Source organism: Paroedura picta, chromosome 11, assembly GCF_049243985.1.
Source record: "Paroedura picta isolate Pp20150507F chromosome 11, Ppicta_v3.0, whole genome shotgun sequence".
NCBI classification, from domain to species: domain Eukaryota; kingdom Metazoa; phylum Chordata; class Lepidosauria; order Squamata; family Gekkonidae; genus Paroedura; species Paroedura picta.
The window spans coordinates 3,832,106-3,856,708 of record NC_135379.1 but is presented as its reverse complement, the minus strand read 5'-3'; the positions used below and the strand labels follow the sequence as shown (position 1 = coordinate 3,856,708).

Below are 24,603 nucleotides of genomic sequence, written 5' to 3'. Positions count from 1 at the left end.
ACCCACCTTGGTGATCGTGAGAAGTGCCATGAATTTGTGGGTGACTTACTGGGACCTCGTAGGGTTTTCAGGGCCAGAGCGGAACAGAGGTGCTTCACCGTGGCCTGCCCCTGCGTGCCAACTTCCTTGGGGGTCTCTCATCCAAGGACCAGCCAGGGCTAATCAGTGTCCAGCCTGGTTAGCAACGCGATGGGAGCCCACCAAGAATGCCCGGGTGGCTGGGCAGAGGCAGGCGATGAACAGAAGGGTCTCCATGTTGGATCGAACCAATGGCCCATCCAGTTCAGCACTCTAAATCAGGGGTAGTCAACCTGTGGTCCTCCAGATGTTCATGGACTACAATTCCCAGGAGCCCCTGCCAGCAAACGCTGGCAGGGGCTCGTGGGAATTGTAGACCATGAACATCTGGAGGACCACAGGTTGACTACTCCTGCTCTAAATCAAAGAGCTTGACACTCCGCCGCCAACAACCAGCTAATGATCCCTGGCCCTAAAGAAGCTCACCCAGCCTCAACCGGGGCCAGAACCATGTCTTTCCTGGCCCCCTCCTGGTGGAATGAGCTCCCGGATCAGTTCTACGGGAGCTCTTCCACCAGGCATTTGGCTGAGACCGAGCGAAACCAGCAACATCCACAGGGCCCCTGCCCCCTCCCTCCCTCCCTCCCTCCCTCCCATCTATGCTTTCTGCCCTGGACCTGTTTGCACCAGTTCACCAGTTAAAGCTATCAATGTTATTAATGTTAATATTAGAGCTGTTGTTATGGAAAACTAAGTTCCATGACCTATTTTCTATGTTTCATGTAAACCACTCTGAGCCTCAGGGGAGGGCGGTATCTAAATATAATAAATAAATACCAAATAAATAGATTGCGCAGTGGCCCAAACCCAGGGGCCATCAGGCGGTCCACCAGCAGCACCAGAACTTCAGAAGCCCTCCAGCCACACAAGCACCAAGAAGATGGAGCATCCCTGCCACCAGACAGAGTGTTCCAGCTAGACCTTGGGGCTATGAGCCATTAAGAAGAAGAAGAAGAAGAGTTGGTTCTTATATGCCGCTTTTCCCTACCCGAAGGAGGCTCAAAGTGGCTTACAGTCACATTCCCATTCCTCTCCCCACAACAGACACCCTGTGGGGTGGGTGAGGCTGAGAGAGCCCTGATATCACTGCCCGGTCAGAACAGTTTTATCAGTGCCGTGGCGAGCCCAAGGTCACCCAGCTGGCTGCATGTGGGGGAGTGCAGAATCGAACCCGGCATGCCAGATTAGAAGTCCGCACTCCTAACCACTACACCAAACTGGCTCTCTTTGTAAATTAAGAGATTAATGGGCCTCCACTGTACTCCAGTTGTCTATTCAGTCTCCTCTTGAAGCTGGTCTCCGTGGCCACCACCTCTTGCGGCAGTGAATTCCACTCCATGGCAAACCCCCTCTGTTTACGCCTGGCTTTGAAAACCCTACAGAGTGGCTGTAGGTCCTCTGGAAGTCCTGGGAGAGTCCAATGTTCTCCCTCTGGTTTTCGGGCATTGTGACTTTCGATGTCAGAGTTTTGCCCATTCGTTCTTGACATCACCAATTAGCGTTAACATACAGCCATCTCAAAGCAACAGTGTACAAAAATCAATCAAAAGAAATATGGATCTGCAGTGAAAGTAACCGATTTAAAGGATCTCTCTGGGGGGAAAATTGTATTGATCCAGGAGGTGCAACGGCCTCAAGATTTATCGATGCATATTCTGCGGGAAAGAGTACAACTGCACTTTCTACGCCAAAGGCCAATGGGACAGAATATAATTTTACGGGAACGACAAGATGTAGCAAGCCTCGAGATGAGACCCCCTTAAGAAGACCGAAAGCTCATATTGTTTTATGTTTAATGTTATACTGTATTCTATATTTCCATTTTTATGAAAAAGGGGAAGCAGTGTCTCTTTCTCTCTTGTTTTTTTTTTTGTCTCTTTTCTTTTGTAGGCATATAGGTAATATAATCATTAGTGCTGAAAATGTAAAATGGGGTTCCCCCCCCTTATTTTTTCTTTCTTCTATTAGGGTATTGTCCTAGGACTAAAGCCTACACTGACTTGTAGAAAATGTTTAATGTTAAGCTTTCAACTTAAATCTGAAAATATATCTGTCAGGATGGTTCTTAGAATGGGTCAAGCATAAATTGTTTTGTAGATGTATCAGAACCAAGGATAAGGAGAAGCTATAGAAGACTGAAAGCTTATATTGTTCTATGTTTAATGTTAAGCATTTAATCTAAACCTGGAAATCTTATTATTCTCTGTATTAACAACATATACTGTATCCTACATTGCTATTTTTATGAAAAAGGGGAAGCAGTGCCTTTTTTTTCTCTTGTTTCTTTTTCTTAGTAGGCATATAGGTAATATAATCGTTAGCGTTGGAAATATAAAATGGGGCTTTCCCCCCTTATTATTATTTTTTTTTATTGGTGTATTGTTATAGGGCCAAAGCTCATATTGATCTGTAGAAAATGCAAAGCTCTCAACTTATACCTGTCAGGATGGCTCTTAGAATGGGTCAAGTATAAATGGTTTGTAGATGTATCTGTATTAAGGATAAGGAGAAATTATGAAATCCTTTTGTAATTTTTTTTTCTTTGTACATCTTTAAGGCAAAGCCCTACTTTCCTCTCCCTTCATCAGGGTATTGATACAGGGCCAAAACTCATACTATCTAAACAGGCCTTTTTTTTTAATGTAGTGGAAATGTGGATGGCTCTTAGACTCATGGCTCTTAGAGTTTTGGGCAAAAGTTTATATCACTGTGGAGTCAATGTGGGGTCGTATATTCTTAAATGATGATTATATTTCTATCTTTATGAAAATAAAAAAAATCATTATAAAAAAAAAAAAAAGAAAACCCTACAGAGTGGCTGTAGGTCCTCTGGAAGTCCTGGGAGAGTCCAATGTTCTCCCTCTGGTTTTCGGGCATTGTGACTTTCGATGTCAGAGTTTTGCCCATTCGTTCTTGACATCACCAATTAGCGTTAACATCTGACAGATCGGTGATGTTTGTTGCTTACGGGGCGGAGTGGCAAAGACAGGGAGAATCTCCCTGGAAGGGCTTCGTTGCAAGCCCTGCTCAAGAGATCCTTTTAACGGGAGATGCCTGGGATTTCTGCCCCGCAAACGGCAGCTTTGCTGCTGGATCGGGGCCGCCCTCCAAGGAGAGGCGAGCACCGTGGCTACTCACGCTCCACTTGTACGGGTCCCAGGCGGCGAACCAGCCGGTGAAGTTGAGGGGCTCGTGCCCTTGCTTGACCATGATGATGGGGGTCGCTACGTCCCTTCCGGCCGGGTGGCTCTTCAGGTACTCCTTGGCCGAAGAAATGGATTCGCTCTTTTCGTAATTGTTGGCGGCCTTGCCGATCCAAAGGAAAATCTAAAGGGATATGGGAGATCGGGGGAGAAAGGAGGCACCATATTGGTCTACTGGGAGGAAAGGAAGGCAACAACTTCACCACTAGCCGGCAGCCTTGCTTTCTGACGAAACCACACATCTGGGAAACTATGTTGGAGCCCAGGGGCACCTTGAAGACAAATTAAGTTGGAAAAGGCTGGCCCAGGGAGGGGGGGAAATTGCTGTTTTACAGTCCCTGATTCTCCTGAGCAATGCGGTTAAATCTGGGATGCTGTTTTGCATTCACAAAAGAAGAAAAGAAAATCTGGGCTAGCCAAAGGGCGGGCGTGGGGAACTCCTTTGCCAAGGGCTGGCCCACCTCTTCCCAAGTGTCTAGCAGCATGACGTCATCTTCGTCCAAGTCATCTTGGCAGAAATCCACAATCTCCGTCATGATGAACCGTCCCGTCTGATTCGAGCACTCGAATAAGCGGGGCTGGTAGTTCGGGGCCGTGTCTTGGAACCTGGATCCGAGAACAGGAAGGAAGAGGAGAGAATGATATTCCTTTCTCACGGCCTATACTGAATCTCGCCACAAGGGGTCAGGCTTCCAAAGGGCACCGGGGAAAGCAGAAATCGTATTTTTCGCCTCTGAATTTTCACGCATGGCTGAGAAAAGCATTCTCTGTTCCGCCTACTTTTTCCCTCTGGAAAATTTCTGTCTTACCATTTCTAACCATTTTTTGTATGCAGCGGCTGCCGAAAACCAGGTGTCGGTTTTAATGGCAACATTAGTATCAAATGGCAACATTTGTACCAAATTTTGTCGCAATCCTTTTGAAAAAAAAAAGGAGCAGAGAGAAATCGTAAAACAAAATTGAACATTTTAAGACCATTGTCACAAAAGCAAGCTGCTTGGTTGGGCAAATGCCTGGAATTCTAAATAATATATTGAGATCAGATTTTTGCCCACAATTCTAAATAATATATTTAAATCAGATTTTTGCCCACAATTCTAAATATTTAGAACAGATTTCTTTAAAAGGAAGATTGATTTATGATTCTCTTCTTCAAGATTAAACTAGATGCAATGTACGGAGGTTTCCATAGCAATTTTTTAAACTGCAAAATAAGGAAGGGGGGATTTGGATTACGGACATGCCGGAATATGTGGGGCTGAGATAGAGTTGGTTAGGCTCTGATCAGCAGCAAGGAAAACGGGAAATAGGCAGTCCTTGAAGATTTTCACATTGTAACGATGAATATTCTGCCTGCCTTGCCGTATCCACCAACCGCAGGAACCCGGGAACTTCAGCATGCTGAGCAGATTCTCAGCCTCTCCCCCTTCCTTCCGCCCTCCAATCTCACCTCTTGTCGCTGGCGTAGGGGGCTTTGCCTCCGAGAGCCAACCAGAACTCCGCTGGCTCCTGACCCTCCAGAACGGTCTGCTTGTCCCGTTTGGAGACAATGTCGGCCACGGTCTTGGCCATCTCTCGCTCGTCCCCACTGCAGCCCTGGGGAGGGAGGATAAGACACGAAACTGTCACCAGTCGGTGCAAAGAAAGAAAAAGCTCGTGGTCTTACGCATCAAGGAACCCAGACCCGGAAGAACAGAAGAGTAGTCTTTATAAAGGGATTGACATTATTTTGAGTCCTCTGTTCGATCTTGCTAGTACTGTCTCCTGTCTTTTGGTGTTCTGGCCTCCTGATGGCCCCTGGGTTTTGGCCACTGTGTGACACAGAGCGTTGGACTGGAGGAGCCACTGGCCTGATCCAACATGGCTTCTCTTTTGTTCTTTGGTGGTACAGTCTAGAGCAGGGGTAGTCAAACTGCGGCCCTCCAGATGTCCATGGACTACAATTCCCATGAGCCCCTGCCAGCATTCGCTGGCAGGGGCTCCTGGGAATTGTAGTCCATGGACATCTGGAGGGCCACAGTTTGACTACCCCTGGTATAGAGAGACTGAACCATATCCTTTCAGGAATGTTTTTATTTATTTATTATAATATATATATTTTATTTTTTATGAAAAGAAAGTAGCAAAAGACACAGGGATAGGATGTCAGGTATAGAAGTGGAAAGGCTGGGGGAGGTTCATTCTCCCCCCCCCCCCCTCCATTGTACAGTCTTGTCCTCAAGTTACAACACATTGTTCTTTATGAATCTTAGCACTTTAGTGGACATTCCGAGCCATTAACACTGGGCATAGACTGGGACTGTATGTCCAGAAAGGGCTTAGAAATGTCTTGGCTCACACACACACAAGCATAACTAGGCTTGCCAAATTTTCAGGTGTGGCCTGGAGATCTCCTGGAATTTCTACTCTTCTCCAGACTACAGAGACCAGTGCCTCTGGAGAAAAGGGCACCTCTAGAGGGTGGACTCCAGTGCCCTTACACGCCACAGGGCTCCCTCCCTTCCCCGTCTTTAACCCCAAATCTCCGGGGATTTCCCAACCTGGAATTGGCAACCCTAAAAGTAATGCAGATAAAAGTGATTATTGCACCCTGACACTTGAGTCAGTCAACTCTACACATGAAATCTTGGTTTGTTGGCTTTAAGCTGAAGTAACCACTTGCACAATCCATCCATCCATCCATCCACCCAGCCCATCCATCCATCCATCCATCCATCCATGTCTCTATCATCTATCACTCCATATTTCTATATCCATCCATCCATCCCCATCCATCCATCCCCATTCATCCATCCATCCATCCATCATCCCCATCCATCCATCCATCCCCATCCATCCATCCATGTCTCTATCATCTATCACTCCATATTTCTATATCCATCCATCCATCCATCCCCATCCATCCATCCCCATTCATCCATCCATCCATCCATCATCCCCATCCATCCATCCATCCATCCATCCATCCATCCATCTACCCATCTACCCACCTAGTCACCCACCTAGCCAACCACCCATCCACCCACCCATGTATATTTCTCAGGTAGATTATATCACCATATTCCTGTCTGGCCTTCCTAGTGGGAGGACAGATGTCTCGAATGTGTGTGCTTTAAACATTTGTTTCCTTTTTTTACCTTTCCACACCACAGGTAGCAGACTTGGTTGGTCTTGAGAAGGAAGACGTCGTTGGAGTTGAGTGAGGAGGCCCGGGGAGGGACCTCAATGGTCTTTGTGTTGAATTCTCCCGAACTTCTGACTTGGAAGAGGCGGACGGCAGGCTCCGGTTCGCTCTTCTGGGCCCGGCTTGTGCCTCCCTGGAAACATGAAAGGCTTTGTGAAGCTGGATGACAAATGAGGATGCCAGCCTCCAGGTGGGGCCTGGAGATCCCCTGGAATCACAACTGATCCCCAGACCACAGTCCTCGTGAAGAAAATTGGCCACTTTGGGAGGTGGACTCCATAGCATTATTCCCCACGGAAGTCCCTCCCCTTCCCAAGTCCCGCCCTCCTCAGGCTCCACCCCCAATATCTCCAAGTATTTCCCAACTCAAAGCTTTCAACTATAAGAGGCAGAGCATTCAGCTCCGGGAATGAAAAGTTTCCATTCGCACCCCGGCCTCGTGGAGATTTACCTCATAAATGATCACGTTTCCTTTGAAGATGGCGAGGAAATGGCGGGGCTCCTTCCCCATCGTCACGCGCACCTGCACGGGCTCGTCCCCGTATTTCCTGTCCAGTTCCACGGCGTTGAAGGCGCAAGCAGTGATTTCGTCCGCAGAGGCGTGGCGGCCCTGGAGAGGACGAGGAAGCAAGGTCTCACACGCTGGGAGCTTCCAACGGGGTCACCAGGAAAGATCATTGTCAGTCTGGCAGCGAATTGGTGCTAACTGAGCCAGTGGTTCTAAAAGCATATCTGAAAAACAAGCTCTAAAATCCTTTGGGGGTCTATTTTTTCAGATAGGGCCCCTGAGAATAGTGAAACGGGGTCCCTTGCTCTCTGGCTGTTACTTACAAGCCACATGTAGATAATGTAATGGGGTCTGTTGGATTTCATGTAGGTATACAAGACCAGGTAGCAGTCTCCTCCATAGAACTGGCCATAGGTTCTGGGTTCAACGGGGGCCATCTCGAGATTCTCTATCCGCCACACCTAGAAAAGAAACATACAGTCGTGTGTGTGTGTGTGTGTGTGTGTGTAGAGACATGCACATTTGTAAACAAGTGTGCAAAAGGCTGGATGTTCATTTTCTAGGGTTGCCAGCCTCCAGGTGGGACCTGGGGGAGGGGTCCTCCAGAATCCCAGCTCATCTCCAGACTACAGAGATCAGTTCCCTTGGAGAAAACGGCTCCTCTGGAGGATCAACTCTATTATATCCTGCGGAGATCTCTCCCCACCCCAAATCCCGCTCACTCCCAGCTCCAACCCTAAAGTCTCCAGGTCCTTCCCATGCTGGCAACCCTAAGTTTGGGTGATTTTCCATCTGGGTCACTGTCTTGTCTTCTTCTGTGCAAAAATATCCCCTCAGAACAGATACTCTATGACAACACCACAAATGCATCCCCAGGAAAGTGCAAAATGGCAGAATCAAAATGGCTGCAGGACATGATGTCATATCCTGGACTCCCTGAGCTATGATTGGCCCCCTGTTGGGGTGTGTCCCACCTGGGCATTCCTCCCACACTATCCCATTTCTGCACATTGGATGGATCTCCCTCTTTTTTGAGGTGAGTTCTTCCCCTCCAGCCAGCTGATCGGTGGTAGGGAGGAGGGATCTGGCAGTGGGGAACACCCTGCCTCCACTGGGGGGGGGGAGTGTGTGTGTCTGACAACTCAGTAGGGATATCACTCACCTCCACTTTCCCAGAGGCATCGTCTGCCATGCGCTGCTCAGCAGCCAACTCTGGTCTGGCATGCAGTTGAGCAAAGTCAAATTTCACTTGATCCACTTTGGCTGTGAACAGAACCCAAACATACACCTTAGCCATGTGAAATACACATTAAAAACATGGGCTCTAGTTAGGTTTGTCAGTCCCAGGTAAGTCTCCTGGGAATTCCAACCAATCCCCGGGCTGCAGAGTTGTTCTCTTAGAGCTGCTCTTGCAGAGCAGTTCTCTTAGAGCTCTCTGAGCCCCACCTGCCTCACAGGGTGTCTGTTTTGGGGAGAGGAAGGGAAAGATGTTTGGGACTCCTTTGGGTAGTGAAAGGTGTACAACACCCCCCCTCCCCCAGCTCTTCTTGTTCTCAAATGAACCAAAGCTGATTTGGGTGTTTCTGCCTCACCGATCTTGCCAACTGAGTGTGTCTTCCCAAGTCCTTGAGTCTCCTCTTTCTCGGCCCACTTTTTGAAGAGCTGCTTAAACATAGCCGATTCCGCTCCATCGTTTACAACTTCTACATTCGTTGTCGTCGGATATCCCTTGGCTTGGATGAAACCCTGGAAGAATCCCAAAGGTATGTAAGTGTCTCTAGCAAGGGGAATTTCGTAGCCACAGAGCAGGCCCTGTGGTTATGTAAAAACATAAGAACATAGGAGTAGCCATGTTAGATCAGGCCCATGGCTCCTCCAGTCCAACCCTCTGTGCCACACAGTGGCCAAAACCCAGGGGCCATCCAGAGGTCCACCAGCAGGGCCAGAACTCCAGAACCCTCCCACTGCTGCCCCCCAAGCACCAAGAAGACAGAGCATCCCTGCCCCAGGCAGACTGTTCCATCTATATCTTGTGGCTCAGAGAACATAAGAGCATAAGAAACACTACAATAGAGCAAGAAGATGTGGCTCAGAATCGTCCCTGACCTTACGCAGGTTTTTTCCCTCTCATATATTTTTCACCGTGTGCTCCTTTTTCTTTTTTGGGAGAAGTTGCTGGCATTTGACCAGCAACAAAGATACAGAAATAGAACAAAGTTTCAGTCCAACGACTGAAGTTTCAATGCAACAAAGTTTTATTTCGGGCGTAAGCTTTCACGTGCACGGCTAAACCGGTTAAATATCTCCATTTCACTGCCTGCTGATTTATGGCTCTCCCTATGCAGACTGCTAATTCCCATTTCATTCTATCTGAGGAAGGGGGTGTGCACATGAAAGCTTACACCTGGAATAAAACTTGGTTGGCCGAAGTTCATTTTGCAGCCCCTGACCAACGCGGCTACCCCCTTTAAGCAAAGATAGGGACGTGGCATTCCCGGGCAAACTTACCACGGCTCGGCTGAAGGCAGCCTTTTTCTCCTCCTGGCTGGACTCTTTTCCTCGCCAGACATAAATCTTAAAGCCCCCCTGGTCGAGAATGTGACAATCCTGTCCGAAAGAAAAAGAGGAAATCAAGGATTTGAACCCGTCGCTTTGAGTGTATCCTAGACACATCAGCAGACACGGTTGTATGGAGCTAAACTGATGACCACTAGGTACCACAAAGTGCATAATGCGATCTCCCACAGGTTATGCATGTTCTATAGCTCACCTCGTGGCGCAGGAGGTCTTGCGTAAGGGGCCGCGTCGCAATTTCCTGAACCACCAGATCCTTGCCGTTTTCATAAACGCTATGGAGAGGCAAAAGAGCAAAGTGAAAACTTTCCCCGGTGCCACCAGATGCTTGGGAAAAGTGGGAGGGGCAAATGCCCCACCAGGCTTCTGATTGGCCGTGCAGATTAAAAGGCATTCTGTTAAGCAAAGATTCCAATGAGTAGCCGTGTTGGTCTGAAGCAGCACAATAAAATCAGAGTCCAGGAGCACCTTTAAGACCAACAAAGATTTATTCAAGGTGTGAGCTTTCGAGTGCAAGAAAGAGTGCATGCACTCAAAAGCTCACGCCTTGAATAAAACTCTGTTGGTCTTAAAGGCGCTTCTGGACTCTGATTTTATTGTTAAACAAAGGTTCTGCCTGAAATGCCAAGAAAGCCCAGGGTGTCACGAAACCCTGGTTGAGAAAGCCTCGTCTAAAGATATCACCTCCGTTTTGACTGGAAATAACCTCAGCATGCTGGCACAATACCGACCCATCGGGCCCCGTCACCCAATTCCTTCCAGGGGCTGGCAGCTACGGCCTGGCAGCCCTGCTCTCTCCCCTAGAGCCTTTTCGATCCAGGAAGAAGTTCCTTTCCAACATCCCAAATCCTGCGGGGGAGAGACCTACTGGTAGAGTCGGACGTTAGCTTTCTGAAGCTCATCGGCCTTCGTGTCCGGGGTGGGTTCCCTGAGCTCTCCGCGCCTCTCCCCTAGGGCCGCTTTCATAATCTGCATCAGGTCGGGGGAGTCCTTCTCGCTGTCGATGATGCCGATCTGAGCACGCCCACCTCTCTCACCGTCCCGGATGCTCCGTGCCAAGCCCATGCCCTGGGGGGTGGAGAGAGAGAAAGAAAGGTGATGTGGCTGTGCAGCCATACAGCCAACCCCAGCAGTAGAAAGACTCAGGTCTTGGCCCAGGGTTGATTCACATAGGGCTGCCAGGTGGTGGCTGCTGATCAGAGGCAGAGTAACAGGAGGGGGCAGCGTTCCATGAAAAATATTGGAAAATAAGGCCTCATACACTCACAGAAGGCTCTTAGTTACCATAGAGTTCCTGGCGAGGTCTAGATCTACATGGAAGCGACAAGCGTCACTCTAGGAACCACCTATACGGTAAGATTACCATAGAGTTTCTGATGATTTCTGGAGCAATGTGCAAGTGACAAGGGGCGCTTTAGGAGTTTCCAAGAAGTCTGTGGTAGGAACTTTCTATCAATACATGAGGCCCTGCTTTCGTTTTAATTTTTCTTCCTGCCTCCAGTTTCACCCCTCCCACTGATGAGATGAGCATTGGTTGACCAAGACTGCAATCAGCTGGATGTCGGCTTCCATAATCCCTTGGAACTCTAGCTTAGCCAGCTTTACCCCTCCTGACCCACCGGAATTGCAGAGATGGCCAATCCAACAACAACCTGCAACTGCCATTTTGCATTTTCGTACTCAAAAGCTGCATTCAAAATAGTACCCCAGATTTTTCTGTTGGAATATGCAAGATCATGAGTGTGCATGATCTTGGACAGAATATGATTAATGTCCCACAGGGGGCACCAGAGGAGATATGTAATTAGCATAGTCAGATTTAGGAACTTCCTGATGATTTTCAAATATTCTCCTCTGTGTCCTGATTGGCTCACATGGAGACTTCCTGCTCCTTCGAGCACCCTTCCTCCCTGCTTGCCTCTAGAGCAGGCTGAATGAAGAGAACAGAACCAATTAGATTATTGCGACTTTTCTCTCGCCTTTCTCGATTTTATTCCCTAAACTGCTTGGTGCTCTGTCATTTGCATCTCGAAACCCTGCCCGTGTTTCCAAGACTCACCCTGGATTTCTCTGCTATGTTGCATGAGGGTCCATTCCACTGGATCAGCACTTTTCCAAGGTCCAACAGGAAAACATCCCCTTTATTGAAGCTGTCCCAGGAAAGATCGACCTGTTTGGGAAGAAGGCATCCATCATAACAGGAAGAGAGAGAGACACACCAGGGCATGCAGAGATATGCATGTATGCACCAAGGCCCACCTTGCTAATCTCAAGCCCCATCTACCCACCAGAGAGATCGAGCCTCAATTTGCCCCCACACCAGAGCAAGTGGCAAAAGAGAAGGGCACATGGATACCATGCCTGCAGCTGCTTGGAACCACCCAAAGAAAAGATGTGCCTGCTTGAGCATCGTTCATGCTCTGGTGGCCCTGGAGAGCACACCCCAACGTCTTCATGCACCAGTGAACCCTACTGAACCACGTGAATTTTAATTCTCCAGTAATCCAGCAGGATACACTCTTGCCCTCCTTACTTCTGTAGCCGACACGTGCTTCTTCCCCTTGACGTGAAGGAGGCGCTTGATGTTGTACACGTTGGTTTCCACGTGCTTGAATCCGGATGCGATGCCTCCCTTCTTGTAGCTGTTTAGAAGACAGAGACGGCAGCCATGTTTTAAACAGATCGCAGCTGTAGAGAGGAAGGGCAGTCCAGGTTCTACAGATTTGAGCCTTGTTAAGGATCAGCTGGCCCCCAAATCCCAAATGAAGACAAAACAGGTTTCTAGTCCTCATTAATATTTGTGTACTTTTGGAGAAACTTGATTCCTTTGCAATGTGGTCTTCGAAGAGAGTTTTACCATTGCTGTGGACTGCCAAAAAGAGAAATCAGTGGGCCCTAGATCAAATCAAGCCTGAACTCTCCACAGAAGCTCGAATGACTAAACGGAGTAGACCAGAGTCACAGGAAAAGACAACCAGGCTCAGAAAAGTGAAAGGTGACAGCAAAGAGGGAGATTCAACCTGAGATGGGTCTCAGTCAAGGAAGCCACAACCTTAATTTTGCAAGATCTGGACAAGGTCATTAACAAGAGGATGTTCTGAAGGTCATTCATTTGTAGGCAGGGCTCTAGATTGGGAAATATCTGGTGTGGAGCTGGGAGTGGGCGGGATTTGTGGCAAGGAACGACCTCAGTAGAGTATAGTGATATGGAGCATGATGCTGTTTTCCCAAGCAGCCCTTTCCTCCAGGGGAACTGATCTCTGCAGTCTGGAGAGGAGCTGTCATTCCAGGGGATCCCCAGGCCCCACCTGGAGGCTGGCATCCTGATTGATAAATCCAAGTGGATAGCCGTGTTGGTCTGAAACAGCACAACAGAATTTGAGTCCAGTGGCACCTTTAAGACCAACAAAGATTTATTCAAGGCGTGAGCTTTCAAGTGCAAGAAAGAGTGCCTACACTCAAAAGCTCACGCCTTGAATAAATCTTTGTTGGTCATAAAGGTGCCGCTGGAATCAAATTTTGTTATCTAATTCATAGGGACTCTGTAAGTGATTTCACAGCACTACACACACACACACACACACACTTCTGAAAGTGTATCAGGACAAGTGCAAAGGAACTGAGAGCAGGGAAATGGGCCAGAACGAGACCAACAGCCCTTCTCCGATACCAGCCCCGTGACAGCCCTCCATCTCTCCCTTTCCTCTTGCTCCCCTTCCTTCCGTTTCCTTCACGCTCACATGATGCCTTTCTTGAAATAGCTCTTGAAGGCGGCCGACTCGTGTCCTTGGGCTTCCCGGTGCTGCACAGGGTTGCCGCCCAGCGTGTCGTCCAGCTGAGTCACGTAGAAAGCGGCGGCCCCTTGCTCGTCTTGCGACGACTCACGCCCGATCCAGAAGTGGAGGTCGGTGGCAAATCCAGACGGCGTTTTGGTGTTCTGAGAAGAAAACAACAGCGGGAAATGAAAAAGGCTCCAGGACAAATGTGTTTCTGCACTCACTAGGTTGGGAACATGGCTACCGTCAGCCGGGGTCGCCAATTCCCATATGTCCCACAAACCAAATAACAATGTGGACAGCCAAATTGGTTCAAGATCCCCAGTCCCAAAGATGTCAAACTGGGGCCAGGGGCTTTTTGGCTCTGGCCCCACCTTGGTGGGACGCTCTCTCTAGTGAGATGAGGGCCATGTGGCACCTTGGACAGCTCTGCAGGGCCTTCAAAACAGAGCTGTTCCACCCGGCCTATGGTTGGGCCTACGATGGTGGTGAAATCCTGGCCTCCATGTCCAAAATAACAACTAAATTTGTACCAGAATTTGAAATATCAACCCTCCCACTATAAAAAGGGGGGAGTGATGGAATAACAACAACAACAACAACAACAACAACAGCTGGTTTTAGTACCCTGTTTTTCACTACTCAAAGTGGCTCACAAACACCTTTCCCTTCCTCTCCCCACAACAGACACCCTGTGAGGTAGCCGGGAGAGCTCTGACAGAACTGCTCTAACAGGACTGTGACTAGCCCAAGGTCATCCAGCTGGTTGCATGGGGAAGAGTGGGGAATTAAACCTGGCTCTCCAGGTTAAAGGCCGCCTTTTCCTTCAACACCCATGGTGCCACAGGGTGAGAGGCCACCTGGAGGTCCACGTCCTTCAACCAGAGGACCACGATTTGTGACAGGAAGCACCCACATTGCCCTTCTTTCGTGAGGACACCATCCAGATCACCACAGGGCAGAGTTGGGCACCACAAAAAACAATGCATGCTTGGGCCTACACAGAGGCTATTTTTCTAACACCTTCTAACCAACCTGCAAAGTAAACATTCATAAAAGGGTTCTGTGGCTAGGTTACCATGGCGATTACTATGGGAAAAGAGCCATTTCATCCCTGAGGGCGAGAAGGGGGGGGGGGTTGAGTAGAGGAGTGACGTTCCAGATCCCCGGGGCCTTGAGGCCTAGCTAAACAAAGCCAGTTTTCCGGGGGGACCTGCAGAAGCCAGACACCAACGCAGTATCAGGAACATGCAGGGATACCATATTTATTTATTTTTTCCCAGGCAGGGCAGGGCTGATGTGTATCGAACAGTTGCACAGACAGGTGTTCAACAGGCAGAGCTTTCTCTGGGACCGTTTGGCAAGTTAGGGAAAGCTTCACTGGTTTTCATTTGCTATCGTTGCGTGGCTGAAATTGATACCCAAGTCCAGCAAGTCGGATACTAGGAAAAACGGAAGAAAATAATCTAACGCAGGCTCTTCTGAGCATAGGCGCCTGTGTTTTAAAACAAATAGGGGATGACTGGGAGGGCTTGTTGGCCCTCCAGAGAAACTGGCTGGCCCTTGGAAGAGGCAGGATGCTGGATCGGATGGACTCTCCCTGGTCTGATCCAGCAGGGCTCTTCTTGATGCTTTTATCAAGGACAATCTATTTAGGTCAACTGTTGATGAATTCACAACAGTCAGTTTGAGCCAGTGTGGTGTAGTGGTTAAGAGTGGCAGCTTTTAATCTGGCGAGCCGGGTTTGAGTCTGTGTTCCTCCACCTGCAGGCAGCTGGGTGACCATGGGCTAGTCACAGCCCTGATAGTGCTGTTCTGACTGAGCAGTTCTCTCAGCCTCTCTTCTTCTACTTCTTCTGATTGGCTTTGTAAATTGTGTGTGATTCCGTCAAAACATCAAAACACACCCCAAACTGAAACAAAACCCATTCTTCGGATGAACTAATCTCTCTATCTAGTCCAGACCTGGCGATGATGCGTTCCAACCACTGTAGGGTGTGTGGTCACCAGAGCTACTTACGTGTAAGATGATATAGCAGTCCCCTTCGAAAAAACTCCCATAGGCCTTTTCAGGAATGGGCACCATCTTCATTTTCTGAAAAAAAGGAGACGTAGAAAAGATCGGGTAGAAAGGGTTGCCAGAACAGGAGAGTCACCGCCCAGGTAGGCAGAGTGGGAGTCCAGGGACACCTTTGAGTCCGGCAAAGTTGTATTCAAGGTATGAGCATACTTGGTCAGGTACAACGAAGCAAAATATCCTCAACCGTTACATACAGGTAAAGAGACATTCTTCATGCCAGCCAGCCCCCCCTGCCAATTACGCCCCCCACCCCGCATTCTCTCTACCTATAGGTAACGGTTGAGGATGTTCAGTTTCACAGTGCATGCACACGAATGCATATATACCTTAAACACAACTTTGTTGGTCTTCAAGGGGCTCCTGGTCTCCAACCTTGTCCTGCTGCTTCAGGCCAACACAGGGACACCCTGAATCTCTCTTCCAGCTAAGACTGGTCTGCAAAACTTGGGGGTTATCAAGCCAGACACTGTTCATTGGTGATTCGCCAGGATTTTGTAGGCTGCTTTGATGGAACTCTGTGCCTGGCATTGTATATGATGATGCGCCCCATCCAACTCTTTCTGGGATTCCCTAAGACCAGCAAAGTTTAATTCGAGGGATACATGCATTCATGCGCGTGCATGCTTCATCAGACACATGTGCATGAAAGCTCACGACTGGAAGGGAAGTTTGTGGCTCTTCAGGGTGCCCTTGGGCTCAACATTTGCTCTTCTGCTTCAGACCAGCCTGGTGACCAGCGTGAATCTGTCTTCACAGAAGGAAGACTGTCTCTCTTTAGACTCAAGTGGGTCACTGTGTTGGTCTGAAGTAGCCCAATAAAATTAGAGTCCAGGAGCACCTTTAAGACCAACAAAGATTTATTCAAGGCGTGAGCTGCAAGGAAGACAAGTTTATCGTCCGAGGAAGAGTGCTTGCACTCGAAAGCTCGCGCCTTAAATAAATCTTTGTTGGTCTTAAAGGTGCTCCTGGACTCCGGTTTTATTGCGCCTCTCTTTAGGCAAGGGTCAGTAGAGGGGCTTTGCCATGCCTCAGCAATCTTCTCCCCCTTGACGTTCCTTGCAGCCAACCAATAGCAAGCAGCCAAGAGGCTGAGTAGGCCTTCCCAGCAGCTGGGCGCTATGGGAGAGGCTGGGATCACTCCCAGGGATCTTGCTCAGAGGCAGGAATGGAGACAAGCATCAGACTCAATTGCGCATGAAACGGCAACATCTGAATGCAACTGTAGCAGAACCGCAGCCATAAATCTATCGCTTAAAAATTAAGGGATTTCTGTTTGTGACAGATAAGAAAAAAGCCCTAGGCTGGTGATGTCTGAAGCTGTAATGTTTTAAGAACATTTCTAGCAGCTAGATGCTCATCCGAAGAAATGCCAAGTTCATAATGCAACGGGGAAGCCATATTGGGCAGGTGGGTCTTCCTTGGCCACCAGAGGAGGCTTAAGGGGTAGGGTTGCCAGCTTCATACCAGGAGATTTTGGGGGTTGGCAGGACTTGGGACGAGGAGAGTCCTTAATGCTACGAAGCCCCCCCCCCCCCCCCAGCATCAATTTTCTCCAGGGGAACTGATCTCTGCAGTCTGGAGAGGAGCTGTAATTCTGCGGGATCTTCAGGTCCCACCTGGAGGCTGGTGTCCCTTGATGGAGGAATTTAACCAGGAGAGTCCAGTCACTTAAAACTGAGCTGGATTTGGGTGCGACAAAGAAAACCGACAGCTCAACAACCGAGGAGAAAGGACTCAAAATCGGCTTATGGAAAATCATCAAAGTGGTCTCAAAAGAAACCCACCTAGGAAGGGGCGAAATAAACTAAAGGGATTCGCATGCAGGAATTGCACCCAAGCACTACGGGGCCAGAACCAATGGGGGGGGGGAATGCTTAGATTTGTGGAAGAGAGGTCTGTCAGTGGCTGCTAGCCATGGGGACTGAAGCAAACCTCGGGTTACAGAGACTGCAAACCCAGGGCCGGTTTATCCAGAGGTAGCGCATGCTATGGGCTCCATGCTTCCAGGGGCCCCACACAATGCCCTCCCCCCCATGGATCAGGGCCATAGCCTCTGTCCTCTCCCCTTTTCCCTCTTTAAGGACACTCAGAGTGACGCCCCTCCCACTGTGGGGGTCCCTGCACAGCCAATCTGGCATGCTCCCACTAAAATTATACATTACTGGGCCCCCGCAAATCCTTAAACCACTCCTGTGCAAATTTCTGACTGTCAGGCTCCAGGAGACAAGAGCAGCAGAAGGCCTGGGACTCCCTGCCCTGATTATTCACCCTCCAGAGCTGCCCACAGGATACTGGACTGGAGGGATTGCTAGTCTGATCCAGCAGGTGACTTGTCCATCTATTGCCGGACAAGGGGAGCTGCATTTTTTAAATTCCTGGGAGTTCAAAGTCTATGTTACATTTCGGATGGTAAGAAGCACTCATTAAGTTTTAATAAGATTCTCCTCCATGGGTGCTTTCTCTCGGTCCCACAGAACAAAGTTTGAATCCTGCGGGGTTTTATTCAAGGTATGAACTTTCATGTGCAGGCCCACTTTGTCAGAATAAAACTTTTCAACACAGATTGGAATAGAATTGGGTTGGTCTTAAAGGTGCCCCGTGACTCAAACTTTGTTCGGCTTTATTACTAAATGTAATACAGCTCAAGTTGATAACTCACTCCCTGCCCGATTGGCCCTCCCTGGGGGTGTGCTGCCAATAGGGAGAGAGAGCACTGTCCCAATAAGGGCCAATCAGTTCAAATTGCATGCAGATAGGGAGAGAGAATAGAGAAAGAACGCTGACCCAATGAGGGCCAATCAACTCTAATTGTGTGCAGACAACACACTGCCTACCTGATTGGCCCTCCTGGTGGTATGGTACCAATAGGGAGAGAGCACTCTTCCAATTAGGGCCAATCATGGGGCTTATCTGTCTTCCTTTTTCTCTTCCTGTTGCTTGCCGGTGGAAGAGGTGCTGTCTTAAAGGCCCTGCTGCTGGTAAGTTGCCCCATCCTCAGCTTCCCACCCTCCAGGAAGGTCACAGTACAGCACAGTATGTGCTAGCACCCATTGTATTCCTGGGTACAATGGGATTTGTCTCTCGTTATTATTATATAGTACTAGTAGTAAAGCCCGTTTCATGCTGTAATGCAACAGGTGTTAGCTCATAGTTTGGTGTGAGTTTAGTGCCTCACTTGGAAGCTGGCAACCCTAAGAGGAGCTCTCTCTGTGCACAGCAGTCCTGACACAAGGCAGGTTCAAGCACACCTAGGAAGTGTGGAATCACAGACCATGAACCTACCCTTATCTGGCAACGTTACCTCCTCTCTGCAATGTTTTATTGACCTATGTGGCTGGTTGGGCAGCTGCTGATGCCTTATACACTTTTGAGGCCCCACTTCCAAACCTCAAGGAATATTTCTAGCCCAAGGGTCGCCAACCTCCATGTAGGGCCTGGAGATCTCCTGAAATTGCTGCTCATCTCCAGACTATAAAGATCAGCTCCCCAGGCCGAAATGGCTGCCTTGGAGGGTGGACTCTGAGGCATTGTACCCTTTTGAAGCCCCACTCCCAAATCTTGATTTCACGGGCTCAGCTAGCACAGTCTGTTGCTTGGCTGGTGATGCCTGCCCTTCTGAAGCCTGAGGCTTACTGTTGGCAACTGCAGTCCCTGCTGTTGTCTGCAAGGCCAAATGATCATTGATAATAAAACTGGAAAACCTAGTCTCACTGTCTATCTACTTTCCTGTAAACCCTTTGTATGCAAACTCCCAAACTAACTCCACTTAAAATTCTGCCTGTTAAATACTGATTTTTATTTATCAGGCCAGGCTTGAACAAAGTCACTTCAACACCTATGTCTCCCCAGCCAGTTGCTTGTTCACCATTTACAGCTATAGGGTCCAAATATTCCTTATTTATATCTTCCTGCACTTTCCAGACTTGCAGGACCCTTGCTGGTCTGTCTGTCTGTACCAAAAAGTAAAAACAGTTGCCGGCCAGAGCCCACAGCCCAGGTGGGACACACCTGCACTACTCCACCCCAGCCTTAGCCTGCAAACCTCTAAAATCGTCTCTACTATCACTGCTCATCTCTAGAATATAAAGATCAGATCAGCTCCGAAAGAATATTGCTTCTTAACATGCTGACGTCACCTGAAAGTGATGTCAGCATGTCATTTCGGCGGGGGGGGGGGGGGTGGACACTCTAGGTTTTGGACAAAACTCCATGGTTTGAAGCAAGTTCTACCATAGAGTTTTGCCCAAAAGCCAGAGTGTCATGCCAGCGTCTCTTCCGGGTGACATCAGCATGTTGGGAAGCTCCCAGAAAGTGCTCCCCATCCCCCACCAGATTGACGTGGCAAGCCTAGGCCAGTGACATCTTAGAGATGAACACGCTTTGGGGGGGGGGTATCAGCTTTTAAGCTCAGCTTTGATTCCTGAATGTTCAGGCCCCGAAAACCTTTTCCTCTTTAGTGTGCTACTACAGGGCACAGCTCTGGCGGATTTACTGCAGACCACCAAACCACTTCTCGGATAGACACAATAGAGCCAGGGAAGGCCTGGAGCACAGGGGGATGGAAAGGGCTAATTTCTGCTTTCTGCCTAACAATGCGTGTAAACTGCCCATCCCCCAAAACGGTGAACACGCACCTGGGAGGAGCGAAAGGCAGACAGACCGGTATGCGCACATATTTCCGAAGCCTGGATAAGGCTTCTTCCAGTTAGGGGTGGCCAGGTTTTTAAAGGCAGCAAGTTTTACGCTGAAACCTGCGTTGCGTTGGAAGACGTTGCGTTGCATGGGGCACTGTGGAATCTATCTAGTCTGAGCATTTTCATTTCCTGCCCTTTCTTCATGTCCCACACGCACCTCACTTTCCCATTGGGCCCTCACCACTGTAGAAAAAGGCAAGATCTGTAGTGTGCCTGATGGAACAGAATACGGGGGATGTCCTGCAGGGGGCATGGGAGGAGATGTGTATTTAGCATATTTGGAACAGGAACTTTTTGATGTTTTTCAGATTGTTTCCTCTGTGTCCTGATTGGTTCACTTGGAGACTTCCTGCTCCTCTGAGCATACTTCCTCCCTGCTTGCCTCCAGAACAGAAGAATGACAGCAGACAGCAGTGAGCTAGTGACACTGCTAGGAAACACTCTTCTCTCCCTTCCTACACAAAGTTGTTTCACTTCACCATAAAACCATCGTATTCTTTTAAGCAGTTAGGTACTTTGCACTATTTTGCATATTTAAACTCTGCCAACAGCAACAGGTAAGTTAGCAAGGTAAGTTAGGCAAGTTTAGGGCTCCATCTATGCCAGGGGTAGTCAACCTGCGGTCCTCCAGATTTTGCTGGCAGGGGCTCATGGGAATTGTAGTCCATGTAGTCCATGAACAACTGGAGGACTACAGGTTGACTACTCCTGATCTATGCATTACGAAGTTCTTGTTTTTTGTGGGGAAGTTTGCCCTCACACCTGCAGTGGATATGTCCTGTAGACCAGGGGTATTCAACCTGTGGTCCTCCAGTTGTTGATGGACTACAATTCCCATGACTACAATTCCCAATTCCCATGAACCCCTGCTAGTGTTGCTGGCAGGGGCTCATGGGAATTGTAGTCCATGAACATCTGGAGGGCCACAGGTTGACTACCACTGCTGTAGACATTATTGTATATTTGACATCCAGTTATGGGTGGCCAAGTTGTCAAGGGCAACAAATTATATGCTGAATCCTGTATTGCAGGGATGGCCAACTGTGGTGGGAGAGTAGTTTTGAATTCCCTGCATTCTGCAGGGGGTTGGACTAGATGACCCCAGCGGTACCTTCCAACTCGTTTGGAAGACCCAGTTAAACTAAAAGGAACAACCATTTTGCAGGGGCCACCAAAAACGCTTACCTCTATGGTCCATATCTGCAGACCCGGTTTTCTTTCAATGGTTGGGAGGCCGATATCGGCTTCTGCGTCAGTCATTCTTACGGGTTGAGCTGGGGCGGGGGGAGGCAAGACAAGGAAAGAATTAAGGATACGTGTGAAATTATGGGAAAGATTGTTTTGATGCATTAACAACAATCTTGTAAAATTTTGTTTCATTTTATGCAGTGGAAGCATTTCAGGAATGAAGAAGATAACAGAATTACTCATTGGTTGCAGTGCCAAACCGTGTTGCCAACCTCCAGGGGGAGGATCTAGAGATCTCCAGGGATTGTAACTGGCCTTTGTGCTCTGTTGTTGGCCCTCCATAGGAACTGGTTGGCCACTATGTGAGATAGGATGCTGGACTAGGTGGACCACTGGTCTGATCCAGCAGGGCTCTTCTGATGCTCTTATGAAGGCCTCGGCCTCTCTGACCTCTTGTTTGCCCTCCAGAGGAATGGGCTGGCCTCTGTGTGAGACACGATGCTCGACTAGATGGACTCTCACTGGTCCGATCTAGCAGAGCTCTTCTGATGTTCTTATGTACAGTTTACTCTGACAACACAGCAGATTAAACTTGCTTTGCCCCAAGCCAATTTTGGTTCTTTGTCTTATGAGTATGACAGAAACAATACTCTTGCTTGGTATAGCAGCCCAGGATGACCAGTGTGGTCATATTTCAATGTACAAATATCTGGTAGAGTAGAGAACTGAGCCTGGGTCACCCTATCTCTAAACACGTCAGCTGCCACTTTCAATCCGGGCCTACCTTGCCGTGCTGTCGTAAAGACGACCAGGTTGTATACAGAAAAGCACTCTGAATGACCCGCAAGTGCTGTTGAGGTTGCCAGATTCCTGGTGGTGCCTGGAGATTTCCTAGAATCATAGCCAGTCTCCAAAAAGCAGACTGGCTTCATTGGATTGCCAACCTTCAGGGGGCACCTGGAGATATGCTATTATAATGGATCTTCAAGTGGCCAAAATCAGTTTCTCTAGAGAAAATGGCTGCTTTGTAGGGTGGAGGTGTATGGCATTATACCCTCCCTAAATCCTGGCCTCCTCAGGCACCGTCCCCCAAATCTCCAAGTATTTATCAACTCAGAGCTAGCAACCCCAGTTCCTCCAGAGCAAATGGCTCCCCCCCTCCCAAACTGGAGTTGGCAACCTTGCTTGTCAGGATTTAGAATCATAGAATCATTTAGCTATGGACTTTTTGTGCCTGTGGCCATTCAGATACCCCTGGGATATTCACCCACAGGGCAAGTTACCTTATGTCTGTCCTTAGAGGTACACTGCCCATGAATAAGGAGGCTCCATTTTTAATCATCCCAACTGTCCATCATTAGTAGATCCAGCTATGGATTTTCCCGTCTCTCTTTCTAAGTGACTGTTCTAGAAGCCAACGTGACATCCTGGATGCCATAAATAAGTTAAGTACGCGTATCCTGATAAATTATTGTTTGCCTTGACCTTAGAGAGCTCCAGCAGTTGAGCCAAATGCAATCTTCCCATGGAAGCACACCTATGTTTGCCTAGGACCAGTTCCGGGAAAAAGTTCTGCGGAGTCGACCGGCTGGACTTCTGACTGCTGAGCAATCAGGCCGGGCTGGCTAGGACTAGAACAGCGTTCGATGACGCTTCGATCCACTTTCACCTGTCCCGTATTTGCCTATGATCAAGTGTGCTATTATGCTCTGCGCCCCATGAGCAAACAAAACCCTCTCTTGACCTTCTTCGGTGTGCCAGCTGCGTTCCTAGCGCATGAAAATTCAGCCCAGGCAGGAGAGAGTCCCACCCCAGCCTGGTTTCCTGGTCTTTTGTTGTTCGGAGACCTGAAACGAAACACCGGGCCTTTCAGTGCTGCTCTTTAAAAGGGCAGGCATTTCGCGGTACGGATCCACAGCACCTGCCCAGAACTACAATTTGACTGGGGGAACTGGGAGGGTTTGACTGGGAGAGCAATTTTAACTGGAAAAGCTGGAAATCGATTAAAAGGAAGATGCAAGAGAGTCCTCGTTCTGCAGATTGAATCGTGGGTTCGATAAGAAACGGAGTCGCTTGTGTGCCAAGACATCAGCTCTTAGATACAGCGAAGGGTTCCTGCCAAACCTGTGATTGACCCGGTGTGAATCCCCAAGTCCAAAACGATTGGACCATTTGAACCAGTGGTTCTCCACCTTCCTAATGCCACGACCCTTTAATACAGTCCGTCATGTTGTGGTGAATTATGCAAATGTTCTTTCACAGAAATAAGGTCCCCGGTTCAATCCCCAGCATCTCTAGTTAAGAGGATTAAGTAGTAGATGCTGGGAAAGACAATGGGGCACAGCAAGAAGAAGAAGAAGAAGAAGAAGAAGAAGAAGAAGAAGAAGAAGAAGAAGAAGAAGAAGAAGAAGAAGAAGAAGAAGAAGAAGAAGAAGAAGAAGAAGAAGAAGAAGAAGAAGAAGAAGAAGAAGAAGAAGAAGAAGAAGAAGAAGAAGAAGAAGAGTTGGTCCTTATATGCCGCTTTTCTCTACCTGAAGGAGTCTCAAAGTGGCTTACAGCTGTCAGTAGGGCAGCTCCTGGCAGGCATGCGCAGCACGCCACCTTGCTTGAGTTATGCCTGCCCTTGGGCCATCTCGAATAAGTCACACATCATTTAAGAACGTGAGGAAGACCTGCTCATCTGGTCTGGCCAGAGCGTTGCCTGATGGGAGGCAGAAGGTGCTCCCTGGCACAGGCCATCGTTTTGCTCAGAGCTCTGCTTTGCACGGCCACTTCCCCCGCAAAACGGTTGCCAGACCTCTGGGTTGGGAAAGACCCGGAGATTTGGAGGGAGGAGCCGGGAGAAAATGGAGAAAATGTTCTCCCCTGTAGAAAATGGCGGCTTTGGAAGGTGGGCAAGATGCCCCAATGAGGTGCTTCCCCCCAACAAGCCCCGCCCTTTCTTAGGCGCCATCTTCAGAATCTCCAGGTATTTCCCAAGTGGGAGTTGGCAACCTCATAGGAGTCCATATCTGTTGGTCAGACAGAGAGAGAACAACTGGCCCCAAATATCCTTGTAGGTGTCAAGGCAGAAGGTGGAATTGAACTCATAACCCCCTACTGAATCAAACTCTTGTTCCACCAAGGTCAGCTGCCTTCCGGGGTCTCGGGCAGGGAGATCCAGCTTGGTGTGGCAGTTGAGAGAGGCAGCCTCTAATCTGGAGAGCTGGGTTTGAGTCCCTGCTCCTCCACACACAGCTAGCTGGGTGACCTTGGGCCAGTCCCAGTTCTCTCAGAGCTCTCTCAGCCTCCCCTGCCTCAAAGGGCGCCCGTTGTGGA

The 24,603-nt window shown here is 48.8% G+C and overlaps 1 protein-coding gene across 2 annotated transcripts in view; it reads right to left on the bottom strand.

The window, feature by feature from the left end:
- VILL (villin like) overlaps nt 1-24,603 on the bottom strand; it is a 36,821-nt gene that overhangs the window by 4,079 nt on the left and 8,139 nt on the right. For both annotated transcript variants that reach the window (XM_077303065.1, XM_077303067.1), the window contains exons 2-17: nt 21,283-21,371; nt 15,344-15,418; nt 13,288-13,484; nt 12,081-12,189; nt 11,607-11,717; nt 10,416-10,615; nt 9,744-9,822; nt 9,482-9,580; nt 8,566-8,719; nt 8,136-8,236; nt 7,297-7,434; nt 6,917-7,075; nt 6,419-6,598; nt 4,732-4,877; nt 3,743-3,887; nt 3,217-3,405 (exon numbers count right to left, since the gene is read on the bottom strand). In XM_077303065.1, coding sequence (XP_077159180.1) covers nt 3,217-3,405; nt 3,743-3,887; nt 4,732-4,877; nt 6,419-6,598; nt 6,917-7,075; nt 7,297-7,434; nt 8,136-8,236; nt 8,566-8,719; nt 9,482-9,580; nt 9,744-9,822; nt 10,416-10,615; nt 11,607-11,717; nt 12,081-12,189; nt 13,288-13,484; nt 15,344-15,418; nt 21,283-21,357 — 2,157 coding nt within the window. In that variant the 5' untranslated portion in view covers nt 21,358-21,371. The remainder of the gene's footprint in view (nt 1-3,216; nt 3,406-3,742; nt 3,888-4,731; nt 4,878-6,418; nt 6,599-6,916; nt 7,076-7,296; nt 7,435-8,135; nt 8,237-8,565; nt 8,720-9,481; nt 9,581-9,743; nt 9,823-10,415; nt 10,616-11,606; nt 11,718-12,080; nt 12,190-13,287; nt 13,485-15,343; nt 15,419-21,282; nt 21,372-24,603) is intronic.